The sequence below is a fragment of the Sorex fumeus genome, unplaced genomic scaffold (genome assembly GCF_029834395.1).
Source record: "Sorex fumeus unplaced genomic scaffold, SorFum_2.1 ptg000098l, whole genome shotgun sequence".
In the NCBI taxonomy this organism is placed as follows: domain Eukaryota; kingdom Metazoa; phylum Chordata; class Mammalia; order Eulipotyphla; family Soricidae; genus Sorex; species Sorex fumeus.
The window spans coordinates 87216728-87237770 of NW_026606155.1; the positions used below are offsets into that span (position 1 = coordinate 87216728).

At 46.7% G+C, this 21043-nt stretch overlaps 1 protein-coding gene across 1 annotated transcript in view; it reads right to left on the reverse strand.

Annotated features, from left to right (window-relative positions):
- TGM5 (transglutaminase 5) overlaps nt 1-21043 on the reverse strand; it is a 38552-nt gene that overhangs the window by 11968 nt on the left and 5541 nt on the right. The window contains exons 2-6 of the mRNA XM_056133975.1: nt 19128-19307; nt 18740-18979; nt 15669-15787; nt 12394-12522; nt 11586-11763 (exon numbers count right to left, since the gene is read on the reverse strand). Of these exons, the coding sequence (XP_055989950.1) occupies nt 11586-11763; nt 12394-12522; nt 15669-15787; nt 18740-18979; nt 19128-19307 (846 nt within the window). The remainder of the gene's footprint in view (nt 1-11585; nt 11764-12393; nt 12523-15668; nt 15788-18739; nt 18980-19127; nt 19308-21043) is intronic.

Sequence of the window (21043 nt, forward strand, 5' to 3'; positions counted from 1 at the left end):
TTTATTTTGTTTCTATTCCTCTCTATTATAAATAATGTTATCTCCCTCTACCCCCAATCCCTGCACCCTCCATTGAGTGCAGGGTCACAGAGGCAAAATGACGATGTCAAAGAACATAGCTTTCTCTTTTTTTTTTCTTTTTGCTTTTTTGGGTCACACCCGGTGATTTACAGGGATTACTCCTGGCTCATGTACTCAGGAATTACTCCTGATGATGCGTGGGGGACCATATGGGATGCTGGGAATGGAACCTGGGTTGACCTCGTGCAAGGCAAATGCCCGATTCGCTGTGCTATCACTCCAGCCCCCAACATAGCTTTCTTATTGTCATGAAAACATTGCTTATACTTTCTACTTGCCATACTTTTAAAAATTCTAGATATTTAACTGCTTACATATTTTAGTTTAGGCTCCTTAAATGTTGACAAAGAGCCATTTCAGGCCACCTCTGAAGACACCTCTTGGTGTGTGTGGAGCATCAGAGTGGAGGCAGACAGAACTGGGTGAAGAGAGGCCCCAAGGGGGGAAACCGAGGCTGCCCCTGGAGCAGCAGGTCAGGGCAGGGCTGAACTGACAGGTGAGCTGTAGGTGGAGGGGACATAGGACAGCCTCTGAGGGCAGGGTGAGGGTTGGGACACAGCCTCTGAAGGAGAACTCGGAACTGAAGCCAGTAGTGAGGCAAGAGCCATGCAATGACTCAGGAGCATTGTGTGGGTTTAAGTTATGCTCGGATTACAGTGGAGAGGGCGGATAACATGGTAATAAAGAGCCGGTTGAGGAAGGGTGGGTGGGGAGCACAGGGGCCATGTCGCCTCCGTGCTGCACCCTGACTGAGGGATTCCTGAGCAGCCACTAGAGTCAGCTGCCTGGGGCCTTTCCACCCCAGCACAGGCTGTCAGTCACAAGCTCTTTGAAGTTACTTCACTACTAGATGGAGCACATGACTCCAAAATGGTTCATGAGACGGTCCTCCTGAGGGCAGGGATTGTGAGAGCGTCAACTTGGTCATTCTCAGATCATTCTCATTAACAATACCAGCAGGTCCAGCAGCTTGGCTGGCTGTGTAAATGGATGAGGTCTCACGGCTGTGTGCTTTGGGTGTAGAACATAAACTTGTTTTTGGCTTTGGTTTGTTTTTGTGGCACTGGGGAGCCAACCCAACCAAGAGCCTCTCACATGCAAGGCAGGTTCTCTACCATTAAGCCACATCCTTGGCAAAGGTTTTCTTTTATTATATTGTACCGAGGTCCATGACTGGTGGTGCATGGGAGGCTATGAGGTGCTAGGGCCTCTCACATGCAGACATTGTGCCCTGTCACTTACACCACATCCCCAGTCCTAGAGAGCACAAGCTGGGAGTGGTGATGGATTTGCCTGGATTCATTATCACTTTTCATCATGTCCTATGAGAAGCCCTGGGTGGGGGATTACAACCCATCACAGTGAAATGACAGAGCTGCAAGTAATGTTTCTGACATGGGGTGTGAGATGAAGGCATTAGCTCCAGTATCATACTTGAGTCAACAGGGTATGAACCTCTCAAATAATGCAAGACCATCTTCTATATTCTTTTCCCCCTTATCCCTCCTGTCGTCCCACCAAGAGCTCAGCCTGCCTGTGGCTTCATCTCTCACTTCCTTGTTGCATCCCTCTGGCCTAATTTGGTCCTTGAATCCATGTGGAGATCTAGCTCTCACTAAACGGCCCCGGTCATGCGTGGCTTTCAGTCTTCCCTAACTTCCCACTTCAGTTGGCAATTTCTGTATCCCATCAGCTCCTGGTCTGGTGCTAGGTTCAGCGCAGGTTTGACCCCACATAATCTTCATCCATGATATGTAACTGTCTCAGCTTTAAAGAGTAAAATCTGAAGTTTCAGGATACTGAGGTCACATGGAAGAAAGAAGACAGCCAGGGCAGTTAGAAACTCATGTGTCTCTGATCCCCAAACCTCCCTATGTTTCGAACTCCAAGGCACAGCTCTCAACATCATACGTTCTCAATGCATCTTTCTCTGTAAAGCTTTCACAAACTTCTTCATGCCTCATTCATCTCTTGTCAACTCACTAAATCCCATCACCTGTGCTATATATTTGAGCACATCTTATTCTTAATCTTATTCTTATTCTTATTCTTAATCTTATTCTTAAATGACATGACATTTCTTTTGGCTTGTAGCCAGATTACAAGCCTTCTTAGAACAGCACAGTGTACAAAGTATATTACTGCGTCCATTAAATTCCCATCTTTGTCCCATGAACAGGTTGCTGCAGACTCTGCATCCTGATGACTCACAATTTAATGAGAGGCTCAGGAGACTCTTTCACTGATAATTTGTGGGAGCTGAGCCCTTGTAAAAGAGAAACTCAAATGGAGCATGTGTGTTTAGGTGCATGTATATATTTGCACATATGCTCACACAGTGATACCAAAACAAAGATAGAAAAGACCTTAGTGTAGGGAAGGGCCTGCAGAATTCTCAAGATACACAGGCCACACCCCACGCCAGACATGACATACTCTTCCTCGTCACCCAGCCATTCACCATTCATTCAGTGGCAAGCAGCAAGTCCCTGTGATAAACTAGGATAGATGCACAGAAGCAAAGGTGAGCTCTTCCTTGTTGGAGCATGGCTTTACTTTTGACTGGGGGGTAATGGAGAGGTAGCTCAAGTTATAGAGCGCATCACTACCATCTATGAGGGCCTAGTTTTATCTCTTGCACCACCAGATATGGCCTTGGGGAGATAAGCAAGATTGAGCAGCATCGCAGGGAGTGCCCTACCCCCAAATACCCCTGGAGGTGGCCCCTATTCAATAACATAAAAGGAAGAGTTAGAGGTGTATCTTATTGGTAGCACACTTTGCATATGTGAAATCCTAGGTTCAATGACTGGGCATTACGAAAAAAACCTTTTTAATTTTAATTAAAATAAAACTGTTAAAGGTGCTGAAGAAATAGCTCAGTGGGCTGGCATGCAGGTTTTGCATGCTGGAGACTGAGGTTTGATCCCTGATACAATAAGGTCCCCTGAGCTCTGTCAGGAGAGACTCACTTGAGCACTAACTGAGAGTAGTAGTGCTGAGCACCACTGGGTATGGCCCAAAACAAGCAAAAATGTTGACAATATTGTTCTTTTGGCAGGTGGGGTGCACTGTCCTGCTTCAGGACTGATTCTGGAATCTTCCACCAGTTCTTTCTCCCTGTACAAGCCCAGGAGAAAATTGTCTCCAATTTCATAAGAACAATCAGTGGATAATTAAATCTCAATATATTAGCATTCATTCAGTTAGCTTTGCTGGCATAGTTCTATAATGTATAAACTTAAAGTTCCATAACTTAGAGCTCCAATAATAGAGTCAAAGAGATTACACTCAAATATGAAGCTTTTTAGCATCTCATCATTTCTCCCTCTGTGCGTTAAACTTTCAAATGGCAAGGGGATTGGACTGGGGATGCGGTTCAGTGGTAGAGAATGTGCTTGCAAATGTAAGACCTGAGAATTGATTCCTGGTACTACTGAGGGGAAAAAAACCTTCAAAAGGTAAAAGTATCGATTTCTTTTTCCTCTCATACCTCTAATTATCCCTTTGAACCAAGATGAGAATATTGGCTTGATTTTCCTTCTCTGTCATCAGGAGGTTATAGCTGAACTACTTTTTCTTATTTATAAGGACAAAAAAAGCTGAAACCACTCAGAAAAAATTAATAAATTTTAAAAATAATTATCAGGACAAGAACAATAGTGAAGGGATACAGCCAATGGGCTCTATCCTTGGTACCCCATATGGTTCCCTGAGCACCGCCAGGAGTGATATTGAAGCTCAGAGCTAGGAGCAAGTCCTGAGCATCGCTGGGTGTGCTCCTCTTACACCTCCCAAAAAATTACCAGACATGTAAAGAATCAGAAAAACATTCCTCATAACTAGGAAAAATGCCAATCAATAAAACTACAGCTAAAATTATATGTGTGTGTGTATATATATATATAATGTAACCAGTTGACTAGGACCTTAAAACAAGGGCTGGAGCCTTACAAGCAGCCAACATGGCCAACCCAAGTTCGATTCCTCCGCCCCTCTTGGAGAGCACGGCAAGCTACCTGTGACGTATTCGATATGCCACAGTAACAACAAGTCTCGTGATGGAGACGTTAGTGGGCCCACTCGAGCAACAGGAGGACCGTGACCGGACCGTGACCGGACCGTGACCGTGATATAATGTAACCAGTTGACTAGGACCTTAAAACAAGTATTTTAAATATTAAAAATTTGCTCAAGAGAAGGTTAAGGAAAATATGACTATCAGAAGAAGAGAAACTGAAGATGGAGGTTAAAAAAAAAGACATAGCAGTGTATTAAAGAGAAAACATTCTGGAAGAATGATAATAAACATTCTGGAAGAGATGATAATAAACATGTTCAAATACAATGCTGCATACTAAATACAGCAATTCCCTATTGTGAGGAGAGGTGGAAGGGAGATTGAATTGAGTGAAGAGGTAAGAGGGGAAAATAAATTATTTATTTAAAAGAGAGCCCTGAAGCAGAACTATTATGACACATGCCATGAAATTTGAGTATAATTAAATGAACCCTACATAGTCCAAGAAATGTAGCAAAAAATAAGTGATAGGGAGGGTCCAGGGATATCACCCAAGAGGAAGCACTGGTCTAGCATGTGGGGCTCTGGGTTCGATTTCTGACCCCTATGGTCTCCTCTGGGTTGGAGTGATAGCACAGCGGGTAGGGCATTTGCCTTGCATGTGGCTGACCCGGGTTCGATTCTTCCGCCCCTCTCAGAGAACCTGGCAAGCTACTGAGAGTATCTCGCCCACACGGCAGAGCCTGGCAAGCTCCCTATGGCATATTATTCACTATGCCAAAAACAGTAACAAGTCTCACAATGGTGACGTTACTGGTGCCCACTTGAGCAAATTGATGAACAATGGGAGGACAGTGCTACAGTGCTACATGGTTCTCCCACCCTCATCCCCACATACATGTGCACACACTACCCGCCCCAAGCACTGTGGACTGTGTAGTCAAGCTCTGTCAGGAGTGGTTCTGGGACCACATACATTGTGGAGTGTGCCCTCTATTGAAAAACAAGTGGTGGAGATGATGGGGAGTTGGAATTTAGGAGGTAGCTAGAATACTTGTGAGCAAGACGCAGCTAGGCCTCTGGAACCCCACAGGCCAAGTCTGAAACAGTATGAAACTAATTACAGCAGCTCACACGTAAAACTAACCACAGGCCAGGCGTTTTCTTAAGAGCTTGCTGTATAGTAACCCACAAGCCTATCAGGGAACACTCCAGAGAGTTCTTGATGTCTCTTAAATCAGTGGAGAATAACAGTAGGTTTGTATTTAAGCCAGCACATAGCACAAAGGAGAATTTGGACTGGGATCTAAGGAAAGGCTGAAGCAAAATAACAACACGCCTGGGTCTTGGTTGAAGTTACTTCTTTGAGAACCAAGAACTAAGTAAGAACAATGAGCACAAACATTTTCTGAAATAGGTACTTACAGCAGCCTTGTGTTGTGAGTGGGAAGACATGTGAGCCAGCATGTCCAAAAAGCATTTTAACGTCCTCTCCCGGCAGGGAGCATAACATGACACGTACTATAACCATGCCGCCAGACCCCACGCCAGACTGTTTTACTCGGGGTGCCCCAGAGGAGGGCGAGTGAGACCCCCTCCCTGCCCCAAGAGATCCAGCCCCAGAAGCCAAAATCCTCCAGAACTTACCGCTGCCATGCTCACAGCCACTCTCCACAAGCTTGGGCCAAGCCTCACCCATGAGCGAACCTATTCCTGGACCTTGTGGCTGCAACACTTCATATGACACACCCTACACATACTCCAAGAGTACCGCACCACAAAAGAGGCAACCAATCTTAGAGGGAATTTTTTTTCAGAGATATATATAAATTTCAATTAGCAATAATAAAACAAAGCTTCCGGAAGAGAACAAGGCAGGGCCTCCTGCCACCGTGCCTGGCTGTCCTCACCGGGGCCCCTTGAAGGAGGGTGGGTTGAGTTTCCCTCTGCCCTGAGCAGAGCCCCCACAGCTGAAGACCTCCGGGACCCAGCCAAAGCCATGCTGAGACCATTCTCCACACGCTTGGACAAGGAACTGGCAGAGGGACCCAGGTGTGCGGGACCTGGGGCTGAGATCTCCAAGCCTGCTAGGTTCGGGACTGGGCCTCCTCCACCCAGCTCCCCCACCTTCCAGTAGCTAGACAGTTACATCCACCAACTGCCGTGTAACCCCATCAATGGCCATCCAGAGACTATAAAACCAAGCTCCTGGAAGCGCATGGCCACATTTGCGGCCACGCGACCTCTTATTCTCTAATTCTCACTCTCAGAGATCCCAGCAGGCTACTGAGAGTATCATACTAGCATATATGCCTGACTAGGAACACATATAAAGGTGATTAGAGGCTGCCCCAAAAGCCTCCATCCATCTTGGAGAGCCTGGCAAGCTACCAGTGGCATACTTGATATGTCAAAAATAGTAACAATGAATGGCCCTCATTCGACCCTGAAGGAGCCCCCAATATGTCATCGGGCTACACTTGCACATGACAGGAACGAATGGAGACATTACTGGGCCCGCTCGAGCAAATTGAAGAACAACAGGGTGATAGTGATAGTGATATATAAAAGGACACAAGGCTCAACCTTTAAGGACATGTTAGTGATCTCTTATAGAAGGGCTTAATGCCCCCTGGGTGAAATACAACAATCTTCACACTTTTTTCCTCTAAGGATACTTTTTGTAGCAGTGAGTTTTTCATAACAAACAAGAAAAAATATATTATTTGGGTTCTGCTTTGGGGCAGTGATTGGGGTTCGGGACGAAAACATCCGAAATATGGTGTTGGGAAGGTGTAATGGTGGTGGGATTGATGTTTGAATATTAAATGTAATCAAATATTGTGAACTGCTTTATATAAAAAAAGTTTTTTAAAAGCATTTTAAGGGACTAGAGAGATAGTACACCCATGAAGGCGCTATCATGGCTGTATATAGTGTGTTCAATCCCAGCACCACATATAGTCCTCTGAGCTCCAGCAGGAGTAATCCCTGGGTGCAGAGTCAGGAATAAGGTCTGTGTACTGCCAAGCGTGGTCCCCAAATCAACCACATAAAAATGTTTAAACAGAGAACCCTGCATTAGGCCAAATCTTCACTGGGGGCTTGATATAAAAGAATTATAGTTTTATTTTATTTTAAAATATAAGGCTGCTTTTCTTTTTTTTTTTTTCTTTTTGGGTCACAGCTGGCGATGCACAGGGGTTATGCCAGGAATTACTACTGGCAGTGGTCGGGGGACCATATGGGATGCTGGGAACCAAACCCAGGTTGGCCTCGTGCAAGGTGAACGCCCTACCCATTGTGCTATCAGTCCAACCCCAAGGCTACTTTATTGGGGACCCCAGGGCCACAGGGCTATGCCGAGTCACGCTTGGCAGACCATGAAGTGCTGGTAATTGAGCCCAGAGCCCTGTGCAGGCTAGGCCTGTGCTCCAACCTTTTGAAACCTCTCTCCAGCCCACAAGTTTGGGTGAAGAAAAGGGGACTTAGCCCAAGACTCCCAACCTCCTCCCCCACACACTGCTTTCCTCCCCCTGTACCTCCCACCCTGAAGTGGTTCCAGGTCAGAGTTCTACTTGAAAGAGAGTAGACTCGTGCCCAGAGATTTGCTCCAAGCCTCTGTCTTCCAGCTTCAGCCCAGTCACTGCTAACCCACCACAGCAAAGTGGCCATAGGCCCAACTGGCCTGGCTTTTTTGTCCTTTGGGTCACAGCTGGCAATACATGCTCAGGTGCTTCTCCTGGCTTGGTACTCAGGAATTACTCCTGGTGGTGTTCAGGGGACCATATGAGTTGCCCGTGATGGAACCCAAGTCAGCCGCATGGAAGGCAAACACCCGACCAGCTGGCTCTGGCCCTTTTTGGGTCACACCCAGCGATGCACAGGGGTTACTCCTGACTCTGCACTCAGGAATTACTCCCGACAGTGCCTGGGGTACCATATGGGATGTTGGGTATCGAACCCGGGTTAGTCATGTGCAATGTAAACACCCTATCTGCTGTGCCATAACTCCAGCCCCAGGCTCGGCATTTTTGACAACAGCTTTATTGAGATATAGTTCAAAAGCCATAAAAGTCACTCTTTTAAAGTGCATTATTCTGCGGCTTGTGGTTAATTCACAATTGTTGCTTGTGCAACAATTCCCTATAATCCTAGACGTTTTCATCACCGTGCCCATGAAGGGAGGTGCTCTAGCCGTGGTCCTGTGTCTCAGCCCTGAGAAGTCACTACACTCCTGTGTCCACTCTTGTCATTTCCTTTCTATGGAATCAAGCAATACGAAACTTTCTTATGCCTGGCTTCTGAAAGAATTTTCAGCCTGCAGAACATTCCTGTCCCTCTGTTCCCTCGTAACGTATGGTACAAGGCAATCATGCGATTTTACAGACTTCATCTGAGGACTGCGGGGCTAACCCTTGTTACAGGGGGAGCTTCATTACTAAGACCTTTGCAGGCCACAGATTTCTCTGAAATTCCCCAAGTCACAGCCAACTAAATGACTGTCTGAGAACAGCCCATCTCCCCCATATGTAACATGTTTTTGATGCCCACAGTCTCCTTTGTGTGAATTTTTCTTTAGGAAGTTGAATTCAGCATGCTCACTTTTTGAGGAGTGGCTTGGGCTTCATCAGCTGTGCTCAGGGCTTCCTCTGGGGTCTGTGCTCAGGGGCCACTCCTGTCAGAGGTTGGGGGACCATCTGCAGTGGTGGGGATCTAACCAGGGTCAGTTGCATGCAAGGCATGTGCCTTTACCCACTCTACTATCTCTCTAGCCCGTGTTGATATTTTAAAAAGCAGCCCTGGGAAGCATTGCTGCAGAGGGGAAACTCACTTCTGACTCAGGTGAGACTCCCTGGGTGGTTTTATGACTCAGTTTCTTATTTCTCATTCAGTATCACTATACAATGATCATACAAATGGCTACTCCACAGGAGGTTTTGACGATTAGAAAGAACAAGTTTCTAGTGTGTGTTTGGATTCTAGGGGCTGCAGAATCGATGGCAGCTGCTAGCCTTGTGCAGGAAGCAACGTGGACTCATGGTCAGAGCAGGACCTGCAGTGCAACTAGACCTGGATGTGGGACTGGCTCTGCCACACCATTTCCTCGCCCGCAAAATGGAGCCAGTGGCAGAACCTGCCTCATCGGGTCATATGATCAATGAGCCCAGACAAGGCAATCAGGACACTAAAAAGAGTCCAACACCATGCTTAGCATTCCCTGTGAAAAAAACCTTCCAAGTGTTTTCAATAACCCCATGAGTTTGATACCAATAGGAAATTAAGTCACAAAGTCAGTGGTTTGCCAAGGTTACCCAGTCAGTAAGTTAATGACAGTGCTGGTAGTTGGCCCCGAGTAGGCTCTTGAATCATATGCCTCACTTTGCTCTTACCTATCCATACGATAGCACAATGCTCAGCCCCATGAAACACCCCCACAATACATGCTCTTGTATTTGCTAAATGATGATGATGATGATGATGATGATGATGATGATGATGATGATTATGATGATGATGACTGCTCTGGCAGCTGTATTGAGTGAAATAATGGCTGGGATGCACCTATCTTTATATCCAGGAATGCTAGAAGCACAGGTCCTAGCATAGAATAAAGGTAAAGGTAAAGGCCCTCCCGTTGATCGTCGATTTGCTCGAGCGGGCCCAGTAACGTCTCCATTGGAGACTTTGTTGTTACTGTGTCTGGCATATCGAATACTCTCGGTAGCTTGCCGGGCTCTCCGAGAGGGGCGGAGGAATCGAACTCAGGTCGGCCATGTTGGCCGCTTGTAAGGCGAACGCCCTACCCGCTGTGCTATCGCTCCAGCATAGAATAAAGACTCAGCAAATATTGATGGATAAACAAACAAGTCTCTCAGACTGACAGACCTATCCATCACAGTGCCCTTTGGGGGACAGCCAGTGCTGATGGAACTGCAGTGGACTGGGCCACATTTGACCCACTTTGCCTTTCTTTTCTCAGGTCACTAAAGGGCCAAGATTCTCATAAACATTTTAATTGTTCTGTTGGGGTTGCTTAATCTCCATTCACTGGCTCCACCTCTGTCCCACCCAGTTCCAGACAACCACACCCATAGTCCTGACCCTCTCCATCTGGCCTAGTAGATTCTAGGCTTTTCCACATACAGGAAGTTTCCTTCTCTATCATGAACAGGATCTATCGTGGTGCTGCCTGTCACTCATGTACCTGCTCCCTGGATGACCCAGACTTCCCAGTTCATTCAGATTCTGTGACTCTGAGTTTCAAAGTTACTGAATTTCTAGTTTCTTCTCCCTGAGTAATCAAGGCGTCCAACTCAAGAAGTTTCTTGCTGCTGCAGGGGACAGGAAAAGAAGCCAGGACTTCCTCCTGATCCATTAGGGAGGGGGAAGGAGGTCCTTGGAAACCTCCCCGAGCCCCTGGACAAACTTGCCCTCAATACCAAAAATCTGAAGCCAGGGTCAACACACACACACACACACACACACACACACACACACACACACACACACACTGCCATGCATTAGGATTTGCTACACAAAGTGCCTGAGTACTCAACAAGTTGTAAGCATATCCAGCCCTCTAGATTAGACTAAGGCACTGTCCTACCAGGAGAACCACACTTGACCTCTTTCCCCAGCAAACAAGAATAGTTGCTTCCTGATTGTGATCCAAGTCAGAAACATAGATATGCATGCCAAGAGTCTTAGAGCTGGCCCACACACCGTGGACAGGGTGGGGGTGAGGGCCAGGAGGAAGAGTTTGATCCTGGGTGAGGCAGAAGGAGCCTCCTGCTACCTGCAGTGTGTGACTCACTTCCAGGTCTCTGCTCCCTCCCACTATCACCTTCTGCCTGTTCCTCCCCCCACACGCAAACCAACTTCCATTTTCCCCTTAACCCTCCCCACTCTTACATACAGTTTTAAGCCTCTATGAATGCAGTCTTCACTCCCTATCTAAAAAAATGTCCTAGCATTTCCTCCTCCCCCACTATATCCATCCCTGGGTTGGGCTTCAGGATCACAGAATTTGTAAAACCTCCTAACTCAAGAACATTTTTAACTTTGACTGCCATCTTGCTCTGGCCCTCTGGCCCAGACCTCTGCTCAGATGCACATCGCAATCATGTTCACATTTTTGTTAAGTCTCTTGCCTGTAGCATTAAGCAATTTGTCAAGTTTTCTGATTACTCAGCTCCTTAAGTCATTCCTAATTTGGGGCTAGACAATTTCTAGCTCTGCCCTTAGGAATAATCTATTAAGCTCTGCAAGCTCAGAAAAATGGAAGAACACAGGGTCCTGGGAAGCATGTCATTTCCAAGTGAATTTGCCTGAGGTCAGTGCTGAGACCTTTTTGCTGGAAACAGCTTCCTGCCAAAGGAAGTGGTGGGGACTGTGTGAGATGGGATAATGCAAGCCTAGAGGATAATGACACCAGTCCTTCCCCTTTCTGGTGTTTTTATGGGGCTCTCACACTACCTACCTGTGCACATGACAGCGGCAAAGACCCAGCACTGCCCGTATCTCACTGGCTGGCATCCTGTGGCGTGCCACTGCTTCAGGATGGCCACGCTGCCCGTCCATTCTGCAGGGTTCGTGCCATCTGAGTAATTCTCACTCCAGTTTCCGTTGAGCACCCCGTTGTCATCATTGCTGTTGATCTGGGGTGAAGTCATATAAAAACATAAGCAGCTCTTTCCTCAACAAACTGGCGCGTGTGCTGCCTTGCGAAGTCCATGGCTCTGAGGCATGGAGGTCACTGATCTCATTTCACTAGTGACCTTCCAGACCCCTGTGGCCAGCTATTCCAACATAAGCTCCCCTAGGAATCATCCTATTTCCACTCATCTCACCACCCTCCCCACTGCCTCCACCTCCCATCCTTTGCAAAGCAAGAACTTGGCTCTGAGGACTTCTAAAAATACTTCCAAGCGAAGGGGACTTGGAAGCAACAATACCATGTACACAAACAGAGCTATGCTTAGCGTTTCCCCAGACTTTGCAATTAACAGAAAGGATGGCTTCCACTCAGCTATTTTAGGGATCAGTTGGGGGGGGGGGAACAGAAAATAAACAAAAAAGCCTTCTAATGGCGATTCAATAAAAAGGAGGTAAAAATCCCCAACAGTTTCCCACATTCTGGCATGAGAGTCATTTGAAATTGCTCTGCCAGAGCCCCTGACCCCTAATTCTTCATTCCCCGCATTAGAGTGTGTGGGTCGAGTTTCCCCTGTGTGGCTTCCTCCCTCCCCGGGGTCAGCCCTAGTGGACAGAGGCAGCCCGGACCTCACCATGGCACACACCACTCTGCTGATGTACACGGGGCTGCCCCTCAAGGCACAGTCGATGGCTGGGTCCAGCTGAAAGTATAGGCTCTTGTCTAGCAGCTCCAGGCAGATGTCTATGATATTCTCTTCAAACTGCATGGGGGAGGCAGAGAGGCGAGCTGCTGTGCTTGGCATATGTGTGTAAAGAACCCAACCATCCTGCCTGGCTCCAGATGGCAAGTGTATGTCTCTGCTGAGCCACTGGAGGGTAATCTGTCTAGTGGCAAAGCCAGGGCAGATGCAGGATCCCCAAGCCTTGGGGTGATCCCACACCCCAGTTTCTGTCTCCATCCAATAAAATCCCTCTTTCTGCATTTCAGACTGTTTGCTGGCCAGGGGTATCACTTAAACGGCTGGAGTGCATGCTTTGCATGGGCAGGGCTTGGGTTAGATGACCAGTCCCTCGTGGTCCCCTGTGCACTGCTTGGAGCAACCCCTGAGTACTGTTGCAGGAGTTCCCTCCAAACACTACTGGTGTGACCTCCCAAACCAAAACAAATAATTAAAATAAATAGATTATTGTGGTTACCAGCTATCTTCTGTTTTTCAAAGGAATCTGGTTAAAAAAGCAATTTTTCCTCCTCTACCCTCAAACCCCACACTCCTGTAATCCTCAGGGTATTCTTGCTAAAAACACATTGCCTCATTTTCCACTCTCACCTGCTCACCCAGCTCCTCACTGGCAGATACTGATGAGCTGGTGGTGCCAACTTGCCATGGTGTCCATGACTCAGTGATGCTTTGGGCTGACTAATGGCCTGTGAGTTTTGGAAACTTCCCACCCAAGGCAGGCTGGCTCCTTCTTTCAGGCGTGGCATAAAGGTTGCTTCTTCTGAGGACTTCCCTGAGCACGAGCCTGGTTGGCCCTGACTGAATCTCTCTACTTATTAGACTGGATGACGGAGCACAGGTCTGGTTCCCACCTGATACTTTTCTCTGGCCGCTCTAGCTCTTTTCACTGCTCCACACTCCTGACCTAAGTATACAGTAGGAACTCAAACATCTTTGTTGAACAAGAGGGAGTGTTTCTTTCCAGGTAATGTGGGCCCTAAAAAGGATCAGGAGGCTTCTCTGATCCAGTTTCATCAGTTTACTTTGCTTCAGAAGCAAAGCCCTCCCCTCCCCCCAACAGAGCATGTAACACCCTCCCTAACTCAGTCCTCTGTCCTCAACAACATGAACTCTAAGTACCCAATGTCCTTCTCCCCCTGCCCATCTCCATTTGCTCCAGCAATTCTTCATAGCATATACCCCTGTAGAAAGCCCGATGTTTCTACCTTTGTGTCTCTGCTCATGCTTTACTTTGTCTGGAATATCTTCCCACCTACTTTCGCTTGGCTAACTCAGCACTTCCTCTTTTTCTGGGTTTCCACAACATCTTGTGCCCTTCTCACCCTTTTTCATAAGCCCTACTGCCCAGAAAAGCAACCAAGTTGTGTACCTGAGTTCCCATTACGCCATCGGCTCAGAGATGATGTATTGCTCACTTTCATATTTCTGTCACTTACTTTACTGCCTGTCACTGAGCAAACATTCAATATACACTCGGTGAGTAAAAGATAAAGAGAAGGGATGAAGCTGGCTGGCACCAGTTCAGGTTGCCATGTGTAATTTTGATGGTAGCCACCCCTGGGGGGCTAGACCAAGTGTGTTGAAGTTTTATTTAGACAAATAGGGAGGAGGGACCCAGATAAAACTGATATTAGGTTCCTTAAACACCCCAGGATCTCTCAACCACACCTCTTCTGAGCGACCAGTGCTGGCTGTCTCCCAGCAGTGTGCCTGGTGCTGAGGTTCAACCCGGAGACCCCCCTTGCCTGGCACCGCGTTGAACATCTCAGAACAGCTCTTGAGGCTGAGCTTCAAGTGGAAGGCAGGCAAGAGTGACGTTAACCTGATGTTCTTTAAACACTGTTTTAATCAGACCCAGCGGGACTAGGAGGTCGCCTCACACTTGGAGGCCTTGGACTAGATGGGGCCGGGGAACAGATGGTGACAACCTCACGCAAGTAGGGTATGTGCTTGCCCATTTAAGCCACATCTATAGTTCCATAGGGCGCTAACTCTACAGCTGATATTGTGCGGTTTAGAAGGTACGTGGGCAACAATATAGAGGCACAATAGTCCATGGTGATGTCAGGGTACAGGATGATCTCTTTATTCTAGGTATCTAATTTTCATAGAGTTTCTTATAAAATCTTCTTGTGTTTGTGTTTGGTGTCATTTTGATTTTGGTTTTGAGCTCAGGAGACTCAGTGTGGTGCCAGGGATTGAACCTGGACTGACTGCATACAAGTGTCCTAGCCCCTGTACTGTCTGGTCCCATCCTTGCAAGGTTTTGTTTGTTTGTTTTTTCCCTTTTTGCATCACACCCAGAAATGTTCAAGGATTACTCCTGGTGGTGCTCTGGGGACTATATAGGATGCTAGGGCTCAGATCTGGGTTTGGTGCGTGCAAGGCAACCGCCCTACCCACTGTACTATCATTCCATCCCCACCAAAAAAAGTCTTGCAAGGTTTTAAAAAGCAACCATGTATTACTTTTATGATGAAATATAAATGTGTGTGTACAATCAAAACAGATTTATACAGAGGTAACAGTGATAAGGAGACGAATGGATCCCTGCTCAGGCTAACATGTTCAAGGGACAGATGTCCTCAGTGTGGCAGGGCTGGCCATGGGACATCCCTGGGTGCTGTGAGGGTGAAATGAGAAAGTAGCAACTAGGGTCCCCCAAGAAACAAATTAACAAATCCCTGCTCCATCATCTTCATTGCTACCTTTCTCTTCATCCTCACCCTCCTGGAGAGAGTTCTTATGGGGAACCTTTAGCTGCTCCTTTTCCTTTAGAACCTATTGCCCAAATCCAGTGTGACCAGCAGAAACCATCTTGTGGGGCTGGAGCGATAGCACAGCGAATAGGGCGTTTGCCTCGCACGCGGCTGACCCAGGTTCAATTCCCAGCATCCCATATGGTCCCCTGAGCACTGCCAGGGGTAATTCCTGAATGCATGAGCCAGAAGTAACACCTATGTATTGCCGGGTGTAACCTAAAAAGCAACAACAACAACAACAAAAAACACCTTGCAACCTTTCTTTTCTCTATCTCCTTGGGTGGCACCTCGCAGCTCTGAGTGGTCCTGGTGAAACTTGTACCAGCCTTCTCATCCACGTTGATCCTGTTCTCCTTACCCCACGAGCCTAGAATATGAATGGGCTGGGAGTGGGAAGAGACTCACCTGTCCATAGTTCCAGGGGCAAGGCTGAATCCAGTTCTTATTACCTTGGTAGATGAAGCCATAGTCATTCACCACATACTCCTGCCTCTGGGGCTCGCTGTCCAGGTAGACAGTGTCCCCTATGAATCAAAGAGGAGGGACACAAAACACAAGAGTTCTTTGCCTTTTCTTTTTTATTCCCAGCTCCAGAAAGCACTGTGGCACAGAGGCAGAGCTCTGCATAGGATACTGCATGATGCCAGGGGAAACAAAAGGGTCCTGGAGAGGTTTGCTTTCCACACACCCCTACACCCTGACAACACCAACAATCGGTTACACATGAACAAGGCAAAATCATAGAATGGGTGTTTGGGGCATTTTGTTGTTTGCAAAAATCTATTTATGTTCTAATGCCATTGTAAGGTGGATGAAACTGTCTTAGAATGAATAACTTGCCTACATGATACATGAGGTACGAGTGAAATTTTATCTCAGAGCCCAGATGATCTCTGGCTCCTGCTCTTTCTCAGCTAAGCCTAGAAAAGAATGCTCTGAGGGACTGGCCTGCCCTCACTCTTCCTTTTGGAGAAAATTATTCTATGGAAAGATTTAGATACTATTCAATACAATATATCTAAGTGCTCTGGTATGATACAGAAAAGCAAGCAATAATCTATATATCCTGTACTAAGGAATAGGCATGTCCATCATAGAATCTCTGTGATATTAACATAAACAGGTAAAACAATATATAAAGAGAGTGGATCTTGGGATAGAAGGATAATACAAGGTTTAAGGTGCTTGCCTTGCATACTGATGACCCCACTCAGTCTCCCAAGCATTGCTGAGCACAGAACTGGGAGTGGCCCCCAAGAACTGCCATATTTGACCCCAAATCCTTCCCCGCAAAGGAATAAAGACATGGATCTACATGTGATTTAGTAATTTAAAATAAATAACATAATAATGAGTTCATTCCTAGCATCAATTAATTTTTTTATGAAAAAGGTATATGCATATATGTTTATGGTATAAAAATTATCTTTAAAAACAAATTTTTTGTGGGGAGTGCCCAAATGATCCTCAGGAAAATTTGGGCCACTGCTGGTGATACTTGGGCAACCCACATAGGTGGCTCAATGCCAGGGTTCGAGCCTCAGACTCTGTGAGGCTGGTGACCAACAGAGACACCCGGAAATGAATGGAAGCCTCCTGGGTCACACCCTGTGTTGTTCAGGGGCTTCCAGGACTACATCCACTGGTGCTCAGGGTCCATGAGGTGTTGGAGTTCAAATTTGGTTCCTTGTATATAAAAACCACGCAGCCCTGACTGCTTAGCAATTCTTTTGGCTTCCCAAATAAACTTTTTAAAAGTTATTTAACAAACAAAAGATATTGGGGCCCAGAACTTTTTTCTGTCATAACCTAGAACAATTTGAAAGCCCTACATGACCCTGAAGTAAGGGTTTCTTCCTCCCTTAGTCAGAGGTACCCTCAGACACAGCTGGAGGGTAGTCTGCCAGGGGAAAAGCTCCTATTGAGGAACATCTGAGGTTTTTGTCAGGGCTAAGAGCCACAGGACTCGGGGCTGGAGCAATAGCACAGCAGGTAGGGTGTTTGCCTTGCACGCAGCCAATCTGGGTTCGATTCCCAACATCCCATATGGTCCCCTGAGCACCGCCAGGGGTGATTCCTGAGTGCAGAGCCAGGAGTAACCTCTGTGCATCGCTGGGTGTGACCCAAAAAGAAAAAAAAAAGAGCCACAGGACTCATCCTCATGGCAGGTGCCCTCAGTGGACTAGCTATAGGACAGAGGCCCCATCCAGTATCCTGGACATGGTCTGGGACAGTTGGGAGTACTGACTTTAGTCCTTTCCTCTGTTAACTCCAGTATTGGATCTCCCTGGCACCAATAGCCAGGTAGAAGACACAAGTCTCAAAAGAAAATAGTTCCATAGATATCACTTCCTACAGCTCGTGAGTTCAGTGCAAATCTGAATCCCACTGTCATGGATTTCGCGCGCACGTGTGTGTGTGTGTGTGTGTGTGTGTGTGTGTGTGTGTGACTCAGAGAAAGGATAACTATTTTCTGTGGTCCAGTGGGGACCCTTCAACTGGGTGAGGAGTCTCAGTGACTGGACAATGGGAGTGGCAGGAATTAGTGATGGAGGGAACTAGTGGGCTTCTGGTTACTGGATTCAGGCATAGGCCAGCAGAGCCCCTGGACCTAAGGTCAGTATTCTCTCAGACCTTCCTGTTCCTTCCACCCTCCCCTTCCCCTGGGACTCCTACTGCCCTGGCATGTGGCTATGTCCAGGTCCCCACCCCGCCCCCGCTGCAGCACCATCAGACAGGACACGGCCTGTGGGCAGGTGGAACTGGGATAATGTTTATAGCTCTATTTGTGTAAGGCAGAAACGAAAACAACCAAAGGCCATAAATAGGGAGTTGGTTTCAAACATTTTATATACTCAGACAGTGAATAATTGTAGTTGTTAAAATAATGGACTGATAGAAAAAAATCTACTCAAAGTTGAACTGTTAAATAAACTGTATAATCACATGCATGCATGTATGTGTAAATACATGTTTGCTAAATTGAACATTGTTATGAGTCTACAGGAAGATGTTAACAAGATTTCCTCCAGAGACAGAATTTGGGAATTAGGATATAGCTTTATTCACACTTTGGGTCATTCCACAAATAGGTACTATCATGAATTTATTACTCTTATAATGGAAAACTTCAACATAATATGTATGATAGAGAAATGTTAACAGTGGTCAAACTTAATTGTAATAGTTCTCTTTTTAAGTACAGATGACTTGGCTGTTTATGTGAGGACTTGATTGGTGACCGGTGTACATGTGTGTATGCATGTGTGTATGGGGGGGGGGTTTCTAAAAGGCCTGAGAGATTACCACATAAATAGTAAAGGCTCCTTGGCCCTCATCGATGGCTGGGGGAGGGTGCTGGATACAGGAGACTGGAGAGGTTTGTAAGCTGAGGTTTGGAAATCTTGAGCCTGGCTCTGTGTGGCAATAACCAGGGGGGGTGGATAAGGAAACCCCACATCAGCACCCTGCCTTACCTGAACACCAGGGATTGAAGAGCAGGATGAACTCCCCAAGCTGGTAGGCCACGGTCGGCCCTTGGAAGGTATCTATGCGGACCTTCAAGCGGTACCGACCCACGGCCGCCATGGGAGGTGCGCACATGCTCACCTCCAGGGAAGTGGGACTGTTATTCTCTATTGAGGCGATCCATGGGCCCTGACGGCCTGTCAGGCTGAACATGGCCTGAGTGCCCTTGGCCAGTTCTGGCAGTGGTCCTGGGAGGAAAGCAGAGCTGAGGCTATCTCTTAGACCCTTTAGAACCCCCAGACACACACACACACACACACACACACACACACACACACACACACACACACACACTCAGACACACAGAGCCCCCCTGGTAGCAAATCAACTTTTCACCTGTCTCAACCACAAAAATGATGTTGTCCAGACCAGGCTGGAAGCCCCGGGTCCTGAAGTATAGAGTGATATTAAAGGCCTGGCCCCGGCGAACAAGGAGGCGTTCAGTGCTGATCTCTTCCGTGTGGTGGCGCAGATTGTTCCGGGAGCTCTGGAGGTCTGTCAGGGCCACCTCCAGCCCTGCAGTGGAATAACCAGGGAAAGATGAATGAACGGGGTTGTGGGGCCTAGTTTCATCCTGTCCACTGCTCACTAGCTGTGCAATCTCGAGAGAGAACTTTAACCTCTCTTCTGGGATCAAGACCCTGGCTCTTCTTCATTCAGCCATTCATTCTGGCTCACCAAGCACCACTAACACCTGTGCCCAACACCCCAGTTGCTGAGTTGCTGTGCGTACCCAGAATTAGGGCCATTCCTGGTCTTCTGGAGCTTCTGTGGAAGCACAGACCAACTCCACTGTTCTTGCAGTGTGTTAGCCAGGAAGGGCTTCATTCAGTGTGTTTGCTCATGGTCTATCTTGGCCTCCAGGCACCTGGGCTCATAACCTTTAATTAACAGTCAGCTTTTTATTCTTTTTATTCTTGGTCTAGATCCATTCAGGTATGTTCATATTCCTCTACTCCTTTCCCTTTCTGTATGTTCATGGTTCTGACCTCCTCACCTCACTCACCTCCCCTCATCAGTTTTCCGCTTTCTACCTTTCTCCACCACTCCACCACACAGCACCATTAGATTTCATTTCTGCAAGAATTTGATTGTGCCAATCTTTTGTTGTATAAGTTCTAAGATGTCTAGAACCACCATGTAAAAGAAACAACCCTTAATCTGGCACTCATGACTTCCCTGTCTTACTTTATACTTTACGTTCTCACTTCTTTCTCTACTCCCAGTATGCTCTTCTCTTCTAGGCAATCTGTCCCAAGGAAATGGTAGTCCTGTCTGCACAACATATTGTTTGGCCCTGCTATAACCCTAACACAGAATGCCCCCTCACTCACCAATTCCATCTGTCCTTCAAGACCTTTTCAAGATCCACTTCCCTCATGGGACCTGCCCTTATTTATCTAAGTTTCTTCCCATTTCCCACTTATCTACAGGACCTTCTGCATAATGCATAGGGGAAATTTGCCTTTTACTATACATTTGATAGGTTAATATCATGGTCATTTGTCATTTATATCAACTTTTTAAAAAATTAAATCCTACTTATAGTGCTTGCTGGTGCCAGGGATCAAACTGGGGTCAACTCCATGCAGGTTGACCTTAACCCCTATACTATCCTTTTGACCCTGTATTTTCTTTTTAATATATCTGTCTTCTGAAACTGGACATAAATTAATAAGAGAGAACTGGCTAGTCTATCTCAACTAAATCCTTGCTTTAAGAAGTATAAGCCCCTTTTTTAACCTGAAAAACAAATAATCTCAACAAATAATCTATCTCCAAAGACAAAGAAATTTCCTCAGAAGTTGACACTGGTGGCAGGGTTTGTGATGGAACTTTGTACATCAAAAACCCAATTATGAAGAACTTTGTAATCATGGTGCTTCAGTAAAATAAATTTTGGGGAGGGAAAAGATTCATCAAAGTCTAGCACTGTAGCACTGTCCTGTAGCACTGTCCTGTAGCACTGTCTTCCCATTTTTCATCGATTTGCTCAAGCGGACACCACTAATGTCTCCATTGTGAGACTTGTTGTTACTGTTTTTGGCATATGAATATGCCATGGGGAGATTGCCAGGCTCTGCCGTGCGGGCAGGATACTCTCGGTAGCTTGCCAGGCTCCTTGAGAGGGATGGAGGAATCAAACCCGGGTCGGCCATGTGCAAGGAAAATGCCCTACCTGCTGTGCTATGGCATCAGCCCATCAAAAAGGCTTTAAAAAAAAAAAGAAAGAAAAAGAAATTTAAAAAATT